Below are 16,263 nucleotides of genomic sequence, written 5' to 3' on the forward strand. Positions count from 1 at the left end.
GGGCTATAACTGTAAGACCAGGGAATTTGCTTTGACACAGCACAAGTACAGGAAGGACATGATAAAATCTCTGGCCAAATGAGGAATGTTGTGAGCAGTGAAGAGAAATGAAACAACCTGCCAGAATCTACCAGGTACCCTGAATAAAAACCACAAAACACATGGCATAATCAGAAAATCAGTCACTGTTACCCAATAAAACATTCACCCCAATAATCCAGAAAATGTCAAAGAATGTCTGCATCTTACAGTAGAGCAATTAACTTTTTCTCCATCTTCATTTTAAGGACAAGAATTTAAACTCTAATTAATAATTTGAAAAATACTGTCTTTCTCCTCATCACAAGGTATCCAGAAACAGCTGCCAGCTTTCCCAGATTTATTTGTGGCTTGAAGCTATTTCCTTTGGATTCCTCAAACACCATTTGTGATGACTATTCATGAGAAGCTCATTGCAAGTAGCCATTCTTCTAGCTGACAGCATTTTGCAGGTGAAACTTCAAAAGGATTTGAGCAGCTGGGGAATAATATTTTAGTAATTTCAAATAATTTATTGGTACCAAATGTGTCTAACTGCTTCAGGTGAAATACAATAAAACCAGAAAATTTTTCATTGAGTTATTTTATTTTGTCAAATTAAAAAAGCTGAAGCTTAACATTTCAAATTTCTTTTGAAATGTATTCATTTCTCTACCCTCCAAAATAATACTTTACAAGGCAGAGTGAAAAGTTCCACTTGATTTAACTATTTCTTTAACCTTTTGGGGGAAGGGAGACCTCAGAAATTCACCTCAGCTCTTCCTTGCGATAAGCTTTTCCCAACAAGCAACAAAACTAAATTATTTGCATAAACCGCTAAATACAGGGGTGAGGAATCTTTTTTCCTCTAAAGGTAAAGGAAGTCTGAAATTCGCTTTTGAAACTCTGAGGAAGAAAAAGACAGGAAGGAGTACAAAATTATTTCAGAAAACATTTGAAACTAAGGCTTGTGTTATTCTTTAACTCAAAAGCAGATGAACGTTAGTTGATGTTTCCCTCACATGGTTTTGAGTTACATCCCACCTACTCCTGCAATTACATCACATTTACACAAAGCCTCTTCCAGGCTGAAGAGCAAGGAAGGTGTATGTCTCTGTCCTGTCACAGACAGGACTGCTGAACACTCACCAACATATGGTTCCATTTTCTGTATAACAGTTGGACCACAATGGAGTGGAAATACAAGTTATCCATGTTGTTTAGTAGCCAACCTGAGACATGGGAGCCCAGCTATTCAGAGGTTTATCCAACCATGCTGCTGATCTCAACTGCAGTAAGGTCACCTGCACCTCCCAGCTCTCAGTGCCCCCAGATATCAAAATTACTGGGTAATATTGGAACTTCAAGTCTATACGAAAAGCTTTAGAAAAGCCGTAGGTACTCAGTAAGGAATAACCCTTCGTTAATATTAAACTACACCTACAGTTATATGCAGACTCTACACTTTTTGTCTCCTAACAGTGGGAAATCATGCTGTAGATCACAGCAAGTAATTCAACAAAGCTGCTGTCAAGAGCTGTCTGATTTTAATTGAAATGACACTCCATTATCCTACAGCTCCAGGCAATGACACCATAGTACGTGTTGGGAGATGAGACGTAGGTGGGATACCTACCATCTTCTGTGATGAGCCACATCCCACCCTGAGTCTTCTTCTGACCATTAGGTATTGACAATGAGCCACTAGCTGTTTCTCTCCAGCATGGGAAAGATTATGTAGTCTGTAATATTTCATTTGTGTTTCAAAAAAAAATAATTCTAGAAATCAGGTGGAAAATGACACAGAGAGGGGTAGAGTAAGAGAAGCCACATCCAGCAGCTGGAACTGGTTCATGCAAAACTCTGCAATTTCAGATTTTGCTTTCATAAACTGAAATGAAACAATGAATTCCTATTTCCACATAAAAGCTTTTTTCTTTTGCAAATGTATCCCTTGGCAAGTCAAAAAAACTTTAAAAAATGAAAATAAGGAGGACTATAATTAAGGAAAGTGTGAGGATGAAAAAAGCTAGCAATGGAGCTGATTAAAAAACGTTGAAATATTACATTCAAAAAGTGGTAAAATGAAATGTCATAACTCCAACAAAACCTTTTAACCTTTTCACTTCTAGAAAAATTGAAAAAGCAATGAACTGACACTAAATTTATATTTTTATGAAATAGCATTTTTATTGGAAAGGCACTCCATCAGAAAATGTTGAACCAGCTGTAAGAATTTTATCTACAGATTACTCTGAAGAAAAACTATTCTATTTTGTATTGTTCACCTTCAAAAATAAGTGACATTTTACATTAAGTTCTGACATATTTACATTATTTCTGTATAAGTTTCCATTGATGCATAGCCAGCTTATTCTATGCCATAAAATATAGTCAGTTTCTTATTTAGTTTTGAGTTACTTTACCCTTTAAATTAATAACTGGTTCAGGACTGAGAAACCTTCTGCAAGCACAAAATGGCTTAAGCCCAGCAGATTGATGTGGATAGAGCCTTTTTTATTTATTCCGGAGGAAATATTTTTTCGATTATATCAACATAGCTGCGGCCCTTTGCATTCCTGTTACATCCCCTGAGCATTTCAGAGTATTAGCCATATTTTATGAGTGGTTTTAAGCTTCTGGATACTTTTAAAAAGAATATTCATCTTCAAAAAAATCACTTGCCAGTTGCTAGCAAGCTAATAGGCACCATTCTTCAAAGTAGAAGCCTGAAAAATTTAGGCGAGTATTTTTCTTGAAAGAAAGAGAGAGGTAGAAAAATACTTTGTTTAAGAATTTACTGGAAATAAATCTTCCTAAGCTTTTAAGCCTAGCAGGATTTCATCTGATAAAAGTTTACAAAATTCCTCGGGGCAAAATACATAGGAATAGCACATCAAGTCAGAGACAGTGGTACTTGCAAGAAAAGAGGGAGTAGTAGTGAGTAGCACTTGTCAGAAATGAACTGCCCATCAATTCACTAAAGGAACAGCATTACTGGCACCAACCCTAGAGCTGCTTTCTAGCATTGTTCTAGGGTTGGAACATAACAAAAAAGAAAAATCATGTTTTCTACCACCACCGCTACAACAGTATCTAGCCATCCTCTTTGCAGCCTGCATGGCAAGCCTAAGGGACACTGACAACCCAGCTCCTCAGCTCACGCTGTCCCTCCGCAGTTTGTCTCTCCAGCTTCCAAGATTCTCGCTCTCGATGCAGCCAACTGATAAACTTTGAGGATAGGGCTTGGGAGCCTGGGAACCACTGGGGTTCCCAAGATCATGACTCCTCTCTAACCAGCGTTTACCTCTCTGAAGGAGCCCATCCAGTTCTGTGCACTTTTCTGAGAGAGGAGGTAGGATGCTGCTGTGGCCAGGCAGAGCGCTAGGTTTTAATCCAAAGAAAACCAAATCTGAAATCCCAAACCTATCACAAAATAGCGACCTCCCTGTGCCAGCCCAGGTGGGGCTTTTCTGAAATGTTTGAAAGGATCTACACATTTTGAGCAGCTGTTGCCAATATCCTTGTGTGGTACAAAGTTCACAGCTCTGCCAAGGATTTCAGTTTCCTCCAATAAACAGTGTAATATTGTAGCAACAAATCATACTAATCATCATGAGAGAGATTTACAGCTGCTATTCTGCTGCACACCATAAACTTTCTACCAGTCTCAAAGGCAGGGAGAAGAATTCCCCTCAGCCAGACAGCCCCTCTCCATCTGCACTGCTGGAAAAAACCTTCACCATCCACACTTCAGCAGCGACTTGTTTGTTGAGCTTGCAGGGGCAGAGCAGCTGGGGAGCAGTCTGAGGGAAGCAGAGGTCCATTAACCGCCTCATTGCAACAGGCACAGCCCAGTGACAAGACAGGGGACCAGCAGCCTAAAAAACAAGTCAGAGCTGTAATGCAGCTCCTCCAGGTGATATCTTAACACAGAGAATGGCCATTCCCATCTCCTCTTCCCCAGCCAGCAGCTTCCCCTCTCTTTTTCTCCACTGAAAGAAACTCATTTGAAGTCATAACTGGAAACTGGAGATCTGGAAACTGCTTAAAAAACCCCAAACAAAACAAAACAACTTTCTGGTGTTTTATTTAGAGGATGAGTTTAAAAAGTAAGATCTCTGCTACATGCTGAACTGAAACAGTAACAAATGAAAAGTCTATTGTGAATGACTCAACACTGACTGGGAGGCTTAGTAAATACCTATGCCTTTAATTTGGGAAATTAAAGTAACATGGAAATCAATTAACACGTCCAGATGTTTGGCTTTCTTTAAATTTGTAGCCTCATAAAACATCTCTCCTTCCACATACAAAATGCAACATAATAAACTCATTATTTAACATCAGTTCATATATTAATTAAAAACAAAGAAGCCTAGATCAGGATTACAAAGTCCCAGCACCCAAACCCAATGCACTTAAACCAAAACACCTTTGCTGAACAACAACAACAAACCACTTCTTATAATATTCACAACACAGCAAGAATCAACAAAGTCAAGTTGTTGGCTGCTGTTATTTGGCTCACAATGCTTACCATCTCTGAGCTTCATTAACTTAGAAGTAATCTGGACACCTTCACACAAAGTGCTGTCACAACTAGACAGGTCTGAACTGAAGCAACCCTAGATAAGGGATCATGCTCCTAGTGAGTGTGATGACTGACTGGAATGCAGAAATCACCTTCTTAAAATAGCTAGAACTCATCATCATTTTAAAAATCAAGACAGGTGGCCCAATCTCATCCCTTATGTACATCCAGACACCTTAAAAGTGGCTAGGGAAATACTAGCATGCATACAAGCATTTTATAGTTTTCAGAACACAGAAGTAAAAAAGCAGAGGAGATTGTTTTCTATTGAGAAATGAAGCTACAATTTCTTGGCATTTAGCCAATTTATACTCCTTTGTACCATGTTACCATTTATTATATTAATTAGTTAATATCTTAATACTTAAAGCGAAAAGGAAAAAGTTTACTAACCTGTGGGAAGAGAGAGTAAGTTGCATTGTCAATAGTGAAAGAATATAAAAATTCCCCATCAAACCAGAGGTTCTTCCCCATCGGGGAGTTCAACTTTGTCATAGCAAAGAGCTGCCCAGGGTCACAGCATTCTTCCAGCAGTTTCCTAGTGAAGACAACCAAAAGAGAAAGAGATTTATTAATTAGAGCCTTGGCATGCTGTCTCTAATGACCACCCCTCAGACCTGAGATCCTGCCACACTCAGATGCCCCAAAGCAAACCATCCTTCTTCCCAGACAGTGGATGAACCACGGATGACCCTTTTTTTATTTACAGAAGGGCCAGAAAACCTGATTTTATTTCAGAAACTCTTAGACATAGACAGTAAAAAAATATAAACCTCCATTCACTTTTGAGTGGCATAGTAATAGAACCAAGATTCAGCAAAAGAAACTACATACTTTACAACCCATTCTAATCAATTAAAAAACTGGTCTCCAACACCTACAGAAATCAGAGAAGCTCCTTTGAAAATCAAATCCGAGGTATATAAAAATTCAGTATGAACACTTATTCATGAAGAACAGGCCTCCTAAAACCCCACAGTTATATAACTTAAGTATGGAAATATTTGGCATCTCTCTCCAGTTACTAATATCCTTGTGCTACATTCACAGCAGTATCAGACCCTGCCTTCTAACTGAAGTCCAGCTTGAGTCATCCCAGTATGATAGAGATATATATATATAGGATATCATACTTCTTGTTTCTTGGCCGAAACTACATAACCTCTTAAACATTAATTTCCCCAAAATAGTTGTTACTCATCTTGAGTGGAAATTTGAGAGCTGGTGAGGTGGTTGAAGGCTGTATTAAGCGAAAATTCTGTATCACAGCAGCTCAACAACTAATATCGTAACATACACAATGATGAAAAGCTGTAGACATCTGCAGGGCAGGAATATCCTGTCTTTCCAAAGCCTGCATGGGAGTAGCTCTCTACAGGAAGGGTGATGCTTATATTGGTTTTTATATGTAATAGATGTATGTAAAATACACATTGTAGAATTATGTCATTACAGTATAATAATATATTATTATATATTATTTCTCATTTATTTTAAAGGGAATCCTGAAGACTGACACCATTTCCAGTGGCAGCATAAGAGCTGCAAGTGCTAGGCAGAAAAACATCAGTTATTAGTGACTTCTAATATGCTTGACACAGCTGCTCTCCTCTGTGAAAAGGAAATTTTATTCAAAACCATGAAGTCATTCACAGAAATGTTTTATTTTTTTAGCATTTTTTACATTTTTAGAGCTACTTTTCTTCTCTAGAAAAATGCTATTTAAAAATATATCAATATTTTCCCCTATCAAAAATTGATTTTGCTAGAAGTTAATAGTTTTCTGCAACCATGTGAATACTATTTTCCATACATACTTCAACTGAAAATTTGATGAAAACCGTAGAGTGCATTTGTTGTAATCTTAGCAGAAGAGAAAACAGCTTGAAAACATTGCATGGCAAACAGAAAACCTAGAGGCGTCAGTGCTATTTGTTAGCTTTCCCTGCTGGGGAAGTTCAGTGATTTGGTTTGGTTCGGCTCCAGGGCAGCGCTGCCCCCACCGATGCCCCAGGCCCCTGGGACACTTCCTCACATGGAGGAAGGCTCTCAAGGGACAGCAAGGACAAGAACACGGGGAAGATGGATTGAGGGCAGGAGGTCCACTCCTCTCCTAAAACAGGTACCTGAGAGTAGCCTTTGCACATGACACGGCAGACAGATTAAACAGTTAAAAGGAAGAAAATGACACAAGGTAACTGGATATCACATTTTGTTGTAAATCAAGAGTCACCACGAGGTAAGCCCTCCCCCCGCAACAGGCTGAGCAGCCTCTGTCCCCATAGGTAGCCGAAGAGGTGAGTGATTTTTGCAAAGAGTCAATCAGAAGCTTATGACAGGGTGCTCCATGGCTCAAAATTTCAATATTGTGTCCATCTGAACACACAGTGCAGCACTGCAGTGCATCATGCTTCACCACATATCCGGATCTTACGCAGTGCAGGTACAGCGCTCACAACCACAGAGCCTGCTGCTGCTCAGACTGAAGTGCTATGAACACTAACTTGTTTCCTTATGTTTTCTCCATACACACCTGAACTCCTGCATCTGTATAAATAAATATTTCAGAAAATATGTAAATTGGGCACATAAGTCAACCCCAAATTAATGAAGTCTAGAACAAACCCGTGTCCAGTTCTAGACTCCACAATTCAAGAAAGATGCCAACAGACTGGAGAGGTTCCAAAGGAAGGCCACAAGGAAGATCAAAGGGCTGAAAAACCTATGAGGAAGAACTGAAGGAGTTTTTTCTCCTTGAAGAAGACAAGACTCAGGGGGCATCTTATCAGAGTTTGCAGGTACTTGGAGGACACTTACAAAGAGGATGAAGGCTCTCTCTTCACAGGGAGGCACATGGAGAAGACAGGGGGCAATGGGTACAAGTTGCACTGGGAGAGGTTTCATCTTGATATAAAAAATTTTTTTACAGTGAGAACAATCATGCCCTGGAACAACCTCTGCAGGGTAGTGGTGGAGTCCCCATCGCTGGAGGTGTTTGAGATGTGACTGGACAGGGTGCTAGATAATCTCATCTAGGTTCCCTTTCCCATTAAAGGTTGGACTAGATGATAATTTGAGATCCCTTCCTACCTGGGCAGTTCTGTGATTCTGGAGCTGTTTTCCTTCAGACCGCCCATTGCAGATCTAATTTGTCTCCCTCTGAGCAGAACAGAGCAACGTGTTAGCTGCAATAGCAATTTCCATTCTTAGAAGCACCCCTGGGTCAACCTATACCCACCACAGAAAAGCTTCACATCATCCTGCTGGTGACACCCAAATAAAGCCTTCATCACAGAATTGTGAAAATCAGACCAAAGGAAATCTGAAATCCCTCCCCAAATAACCTTTGCAAAACAGTTTAAGACAGGCATGTAATAGAATATTGTTCCAAATAAAAGCTTTGAGAGTGGAGGTTTTTCTGGCTGTACACAAACTCCAGTTTGCAGCCTTTGGAAAACTATTTTTCTCTCTGTCAAGTAGAAAGAAAATAATTTTTGCCTGTCTTTCCTCTCACTTTCTTTGTATTTTCTATCCCAACTGCAACTTTTTCAAGAAAGCATAAGGCAATCCAAGACCAGCTTCAGCCTCAACTCTACAAATCATTGTTTGTTATACAACAGTATAAAAAAATTGAAATTTCTGAGTGAATTCCTGCAACTCCTACCTCCTCTGGAAGCTGGGTCTGAGCATGAAGCACAAAAATAACAGATAACTCAGTGGAAAAGTGTCTAGGGAATGTTTAATATTAATTAATATTTCCAGCTCTTGCTTCAAACGTCTAACCGCGCCTGTACCGAAGCTGTGGGTAGAACACAAGTAACAGCTATGAATGTACCAGGGAGATAGAGGGAAGAGGCTGTCGCCGTTCTGCTACCACCAGATGCTAAGGGACGCGCTGAATTAACTCCAGGTCACACGACACAGAGCCACGTGGTCCTTCCCCTCCACACCAAAGCAAAACTGGATTCAGCCTTGTCAAATATTTTGGCACCACTCCTCTCAATAGCAGACTCCACCCTACCTGAGATGAAATTTAAAACTACCCTCAGCAAAACTATTCAGGAATATGATCTTAAAATTGCCTAAGAACATCATGGGAAAGTACCAAAACAATAAGAGAACAGCCAATGCAAATGCTCTTTATATTCACAAAAGCATACCAAATTGGTTTGTTTTTTTGGGGGGAAAGCAATACTAGCTTAAGCTTTAGCTAAAACTAAGACTTCTGCCAAAAAGAACATCTAAATGAAGAATACATTGCCCTGCACAGGTTCATTTCTGAAACTCCTCCAGTTACCTAAGCTTTAGGAATAGGTCTAAATGCAATGAAATAGAAATATGAAAGAGTGGACACCACAGAGCAGAACACAGATATAATCTGATCTACTTCCCAGCCAAGTTTTCTGCAATATCATAAGATTTTATGAAGACTAAAGTCATGACAGTTTTTCTCCTCACACTTATTATTATATTGTTTCTTTTTATGAAACTTTCAGCCTATTTCAATGCCCCCTGCAGCAATTCCTGGTGTCTGGACTTCACAAGGATCATGTAATATTTCCCCTATCTTTCTCAAGAGAGGAAAGATATTGGGACAATAAAAAGGTCACAGGCAGAAGAAAATCATATACTGAACTGCCTGGTGCTGCAACCTGCTTAAAGAAAGAGGTTGCAGAGAGCACAGATAATTCTCAGAGTAAGGACAGTTCATGAAAACCACCTTCATTATCTTAGCAGTAGAGCTGTATGTGACTTTCTAAAGTGAATAAGAAATTTTAACTATAAACTGTTGGAGTATTTGCTACAAATTACAAATTTAATAGTTTGGGGAGGGGTGAATTATGAAATCAAGCATATCCACCTTTTCTGCATCATCAGTATCTTTTGCTTTAGAACTTTTTTCCTATTCTTTTTGACATGCCCAAAAGGGAAACAAAGTATTTTATTTAACCTGAGAATACTGTTATCTTTAGGTTTTCACTATTTATTTTAAAAATCAGTGAACAAAACATTTGGTGCCACCCACATAGTATAGTTAGCAGTTCTGTTTTACAGACTGCAAAAGAAATATAAAGCTGTTTTATTCTCCTGTGTGCTGGACTACCCTGTCCTTTGCTACCCTGGCCCAGTACAAACAAACCATGCTGCTTTGCAGTAGGCAAAATCTGAGCTGTCAGTCACTGCAGCAAATTATTCTCATCTGTGAGTGATTTTGTCCAAGTCTTTTTTTTTTTTTTTTTAATGTACAAGTAATATCTTTTTTGCAGAAATGTTCAGAGTATCAAGGAAAATGTTTTGGTTTTTTCCCCTCTCTACCCTCCTTCAAAACAAAGACAGACTTAGTGCTTAAAATTTCAAGGATCTTAAGTCTTTTATGCATTTTCAGAAGGCAGCAGTAGCAACAGTAAGTATTACATGATGCACCTTGTAATTCCCTAAACTGAACTGTGGCTCAGCTGAATCTCTGAATCTTCAGATGATTTTGATTATTTAACATCTATCAGATTCTCCTTCAAATTTAAACTCAAATTTCAGATAGTATGATAAAGATACACAGTTACTTTAATTGATTATACATTCTGTCTTTGATCAAACCTTGCATTTTAAGAAAATTGAAAGGCAACACTTTTAATAGCATCATATCAATTTATGCCATACCTTCATCAATATAACAAGTGCAAAGGAGGACTGAACTGTGCAACATTTAGAGTGTAGAAATACAGATGAGGCCAAAATTTGTCAGGGATAATCTTTGTTATTGAACAACGTTCATGAACTAGAAGAAACCAGGATATTTCTCCATGAACAGAAGTCTACTTGAACATCTGACAAGGCTCAAGTTTACCTTTCCTTCTGCCAATTCTTTTACTTACAAAGGAGCAGATTTGATCTGGAAAGCTATTGAAACACAGAATTATTAGTCTCTTTTCAGAGAAAATACATTGTGACTCATGCAAACTTGCTTCAAACTGCTGTACACAAAGCCTGTTTATAAGCTTTGAAACACAAATTATAATGTATGAATTATAGACTATGAACTCTAGTATTGGGCCAGAGGAAGTTTTTCTAAGACTCTTATACCAGATGTAAAAAGAGCTATATATGAGAAAACCACAAGTTGTGACTTCCAACAGCAAAAACAGCACTGTAGAGCTGCTTTATTACTCATCTAGTGGAATGCAGGATGCCTCCAAGTTGTCTGTGTTGCTCCCAATGAAACCTCTACCACATCCAGAAGCAACAGCAGCAGCAACTCGTCACCTCACTTAGGAACTGTGGCAAACAGCCATGTTCCCTGGAGAACTGATGAATTTGAGCACAAGCTGATGGTTTCTGGGCAGTGGCCAGCAGCTAAAGAGAAATGACCTTACACGATGCTGGAATTCACTGGCACTGCACCAGATTGCTCCTTTGCTTTGCCAATGCCACCACCACTAGCCCCTAAATATGACAACTGTGTTTGAGGGTCCATCCCAGGGAAGGCACAGAGTTCATGTTGTTTCATTTACGGTATTTGAAATGTAAATATCTCTAACCAGGTCACACCAAGGCTTCTTCGTAGAGGAGACAGCTTCTTTCATGGTGTGCTCCATCTGAAACTAAACAGAAACCTATTTCCTCTCCCATGACCATAAAGAGACCAACTACTTTAGATGGCAACATGTACATTTGGTAGTTTAATTGCAAACATTAAGCCAGACCTGCTGTTCCAGACCCTAGAAAGTCTATCAAGCCTCCTGCAATTAACACTGAACTGCAACGGAAGGACTGTAGGTCTTCTGCCTGTCTACAGCATCTCACAGAAGGATGCTGTTGGCCAGCAGCCTCATCTGAGGGTCTTCCAGTTCTGTTCAAACAGTCCTCAGAGTGGACTGTCAGAAAGATGAGATGGCACAACTGCATAACTGGTAGTTTTGTCAGAGAGAATTCAGAGATAAGGAGGAGTGGAGCAAGGGGAATAGCTTAATTGCTTTACATGCTATTCTTCTTTTTTTTTTTTTTTTTTTTAATCTTATAAACATGGCAGGAGGAGAGCACCTTCCACAGAGATGAGGTGAAATTAATGCATCGCTGCCTTGCAAAATAGCAGAACTATCAACTGAGATAGAGAGTTACAACACATGACAGCGCTGCTGGAGGGGGGAAAAAAAGAGTTCTCACCACTTCCCTCATTCCTTTCAGCAAAATTGCTGCTTGCTTTGCGCTGCCACAAGCACAAAGAACTATTTGGTTTCAGCAAGGGCACAGGATGGCTGTGTTCTTCCAGGAGAAGCAGATTCACTAAAAATAAACCAAGCAGCTCTAATCTTACATTTGAGCTTGTAATATCTAGAGTGACAATACATACCACCTAGATCTAAGCAGTCAATTATCACACTACACTGACTTCTCCACGTGCTTCTGCAACCCAGATAAAAGCCCTGTAAGTATTATATAACACTCCTCACAAAAGTGGCCCCAAGCTCCAATCCAAGAAAGCCCATTGGGAGCTTTTTACTAATTTTATCAGTTCAAGTCATGACCCTCCATAGATAGTGAACTGGCCAGAAAAAAAATAAATTCCTCCATTACACAGATTTAAACATCTTGAGATGCCTAAAAAGCTGAGGGCACAGAAATGAAGAGAGGAATAATCCTCCACTGGTCAGTTTGAGAGCTTTCAGATGCAAAAAACTCTAGGTAACCAAGTAGCCATTGCCTATAGATGAGACAGAGACAAGAATATGTAAAAGTATCACATGAACGGACATGAAAGAGCTATATAATTTCAAAGGCATATAAAGCCGTGCATTTGGGGGGCAGCTTTAACCGATCAAAGACATATGAATAGTCATACAACTGAAGGAAGGCCTGATTTGAAGAGAGACAGAGTGAGTTTTGCCTAGTTGGGAAGCATCCATCTGATGCCCTGCCAGCGAGCAGGACGAGCTGACTAGCCAAACAAGAGGCCAAACAAAATAAGAAACCTTGGTTTTGATCTCTCTCTTCTATCCAGCTGCTGTTTCTCATGAAACTAGTAGGAACTGACTACCTTTAATACTTCTGTTATTCTGTCTAATTTAGATGAAATTAGTCAGTGAGACAAAATTCATAAAGGGGCTGGATTATGATTGATATTCTAGTAATATATGTATTTAATATACCACATTTCCTGCTGGTGGGGAGGTGGGGCTGGGAGGGAGGGCTGGGACAGGAACCCAACAAATGACAAATAATGCCTTACTTCAACTTTATTGAAAAGGACATTGACAACACTGAGTGTTCTTTGTTGTCCCTGTATACCTGGAATTATACACCAGTTAAGCTGTAATAGTCCAATTTTGGATATAAGCCATGTTTTAATGCACCATCAAGCACTGACACTGGACTTCACTTAAAGCCTGAGTTGCTGCAACCATCAACATCACTTTTGAAAACAGCTGATGATCAGTTGGCCAAGTATCTGAAGATATTTCTGAACTGAGTTCAGTGACCCTTCTGTGTGCTGACAGATGGCTTCTAACAGATGAAAATGAATGGTAAAATTATCACAGATTAAAAACGAGCCATTTGCCTGAAACATACCTTGAACTTGCATGTCCACTGTTTGCACTTAAAAGCTGTATTTTGAAGCAGTTTTGCTAGTGTGTTTTAAATCTTGCCTGAGTACTAAGTGCTATAAAATCAGTTTCATTGATGCAAATACTTTGCTAAATGCAGTAAGTGGATTAAAATAAAGGAAAAGCATTTGGAATGTCTTTTCATTAGAAGCTCCAATTTCAAGAATTTTTAATTCTCTTTTTCTCTGCTGAAGCCACAGAAAAAAAGTTAGATGACAATCACTTTGTACTCATCTTTAACCCCATTGTATTTGAATTCTGGCTATTTCCTGTTTACAGACTTACTGAAATCAGAAAGGACTTCACCAGCTCTGAGTTTAAATAAGTCCGTTCTTACAGGGAAGGTCAGCCGAGATGACTAGTCATCTCCAAACACCTGTCCCAGGAGCAAGAGGCAACATACCCTCTCTGTCTTCACAGCTTGCTCTCATGTAGGCCCCAAGTTTATCGATGATCATCAGGGTATAGTGCAGAACCGGGACTCTAGTATGATAAAGCAAATGCAGAACCAAATGCTAAGCCTGTTGCTGGACCAGGGGATATCTTTTTGCAACTCTCCTACTTCCATTCTCGGTGGCTGAGTGATAGCTATGTGTTGTATTAATTGATTTGCGATGCAGGGAGCACTTAGCGGTTGACACCCCATTTTGCACTCATGTAATGGTCTACCAGCATGCTTTAGGTTTCAGTGTTCTTCCTGAGAGGCTCACGCCACCAAAGCCCAGCCACCGCACAGTGAGGCACCTATTTTATGTTGGTCATCTAGACTGCTCATAGTCAACAGAAGGACACCTACCCTACCCTACCACAGGCATCTAAGACAGAAGAGAGCTGTCAGTATCTGTAAGTACTTCTGCCTGTTCATTACTTACAGTAGAAGGAAACTATAGTAGGATTACTAACAGAGAAATGTAACTTTTAGATAGTTGAAGTGTGACAAAGCTCAATCCATATCCGTAGGTAGCTATACATCATTAAAATCTGTTGCTTATCTCCTGGCCTAGAAAATAGGAACACAATCAGGAAAGTGATTTTTTTCTTTCTGAACATATCTCAGTAACAAAAACTGACATATACTTTGCTCTCTGAAAATTAGTTAATTTTCTTCATGCAGTTAGAAACCTTTCTTTTTCATACCTAGCACAGTCATTGTTTGAATTCCATTTGAGAACAAGAAGATAACACCCCAGGACAGAGTTAATGTTTTTAATTGCTCTGGTCTGAGAGCCAAGGACTTTTTCTGAGCTCTCTGCCCACAGGTGTGAGACAGCTAGTAAGGGGGCATGGATGGGGCAGGGCTTGACTGACATCCAGACTGATCAATAGGAATACTCCATCCCATTGGCGTCATGCTTCGTATTTAAGGAGAGTCGAGATCTTCCAGTCTCTCTCTCCCTTTGTCAGAGCTGAGATGGAGACCTGCTTGGGGAAGTTCTGTTTGGGAGTTTCTTTAGTTTGGCCTTTTGCCATTCTGTCATTTTGCAGAGGCCTCTGGGCCTTTCTGCCTTTTTCTCTCTTCTCTCTCTGGATCGGGTGTTGGGGACCAGGTGCTGCTGCCTGGGACTGGCTGCTCAGTGTGGATGGAGTTCGTGAGGAATTGCATTGAGTATCTTTTGCTCTATATTCTATTTCCTATTTTATATATATATATATATATATACATACACACACACTAGTAGTGTATTAGTATTTTGTTATTTTATTAAACTGTGTTTATCTCAACCCAAGTTTCTCTCTTCCTTTTCAATTCTCTCCCTTATTTGGGGGAGATGGGGGGAATGAGTGAGCAGCTATTGTGGTTATATTGCTAGCTCAGGTTAAACCACAACACTCTGTCACCTCATTAGAATGGATAAAACACTGAGGCAGAAGTAAACTTTTGCCATTTGCTCTCAAGAGTGCTGCCAACTTACTGACAGCTCTACACAACACATCTCTTGCAATTACTTGAAATGTGGTCAGAACTTCACTCTCACCAATGCTCACTAGTGCAAAGTAACCTAGCTAGTATTTTAACAGGAAGTATGGAAGAGTCCAATAGACATTTTCCCACTTTCCACCCACATCGGCTCATTTCTGAGTCACGCCACTCCTTCACTGGTGACCTAGCGTGATCCAAGTCCCTCTGGCTAGAGTCACAGCACCAGTTCACTGTTCGGCACCACAACTATGCACTTTGATTCCAGGGTGTTTAAAACATTGGGAGTTTCATGGGGCAGACTTAAGTATCTGGGACCTAAGCACTCTAAATATGTTTCCTCTAAACTATTAGTCCACTGCTGCTTTCAAAGGACACACAGACACTTATTGTCTGAGATAATTCCAGACCATAAGAGGAGCTGGCAGGATTCCCCTGAACATTTCCCCCAAACAGCTAGAAAGAATTTTCCAGTGTAATCAGGGGACATAAACCTGGCTGTTCAGGACAAATATTCACATGGTGCTGAAAGCATAGTTTCCAAAACTCATATTTTCAAAGCTCCCAGAATTTCACAGGCACATCACTACATCTTCTCGGGGCTCTGAAACAGTCCTTAGCATAATCCAAACAGCTTCAGCCACTAAGGTCATCACATATTTACAATTCCAACTTCCAACTCATTGCACGCTATTTTGTCATGACCATTAAACAATTGATACTTGGCATCACTCAATGCAAACATGGAGTTTCACAACACACAATGTTTAGTGGTTTGGATTTGGTTTTGGGGGTTTTGGGGTGGGGAGGTTGCCTAAATAGACATAGAAGAAGCAGAAGTAGAAAGCACACAGCTACTTGGCAGCAAAAAAGAAGAGATGAGGAGGAGACAGGAACCACGTTCAAGTCTATACTAATTTAACTAGTTTGCTGTGCTATGCTCTGTGCTGCTGGGAATAAGTCAGGAATGTACAAACCCCATTACCCAGCACAATCAAACATCTTTCCGGGGGATAAACATGATTTATTAACGAAGGTCTTTTAGGCTTTACCCCCTAGCAAAAAAGCAATGTATCCAAATTCACCCCTCTGTCTAATCTGGCAGCCTTTAACAAGTTAACACCAAATGCGAG

The 16,263-nt window shown here is 39.8% G+C and overlaps 1 protein-coding gene across 3 annotated transcripts in view; it reads right to left on the reverse strand.

The window, feature by feature from the left end:
• Positions 1–16,263, reverse strand: part of ST8SIA1 (ST8 alpha-N-acetyl-neuraminide alpha-2,8-sialyltransferase 1) — a 147,826-nt gene that overhangs the window by 104,007 nt on the left and 27,556 nt on the right. For 2 of the 3 annotated variants that reach the window (XM_082054867.1, XM_082054869.1), the window contains exon 2: positions 5,006–5,150. In XM_082054867.1, the coding sequence (XP_081910993.1) occupies positions 5,006–5,150 (145 nt within the window). Of the gene's footprint in view, positions 1–5,005; positions 5,151–7,702; positions 7,809–16,263 lie in introns of those variants that run through there. The other variant, XM_082054868.1, reaches the window with a different exon arrangement.

This window comes from Streptopelia decaocto (genome assembly GCF_964273445.1).
Source record: "Streptopelia decaocto genome assembly, chromosome: 1".
Taxonomy (NCBI): domain Eukaryota; kingdom Metazoa; phylum Chordata; class Aves; order Columbiformes; family Columbidae; genus Streptopelia; species Streptopelia decaocto.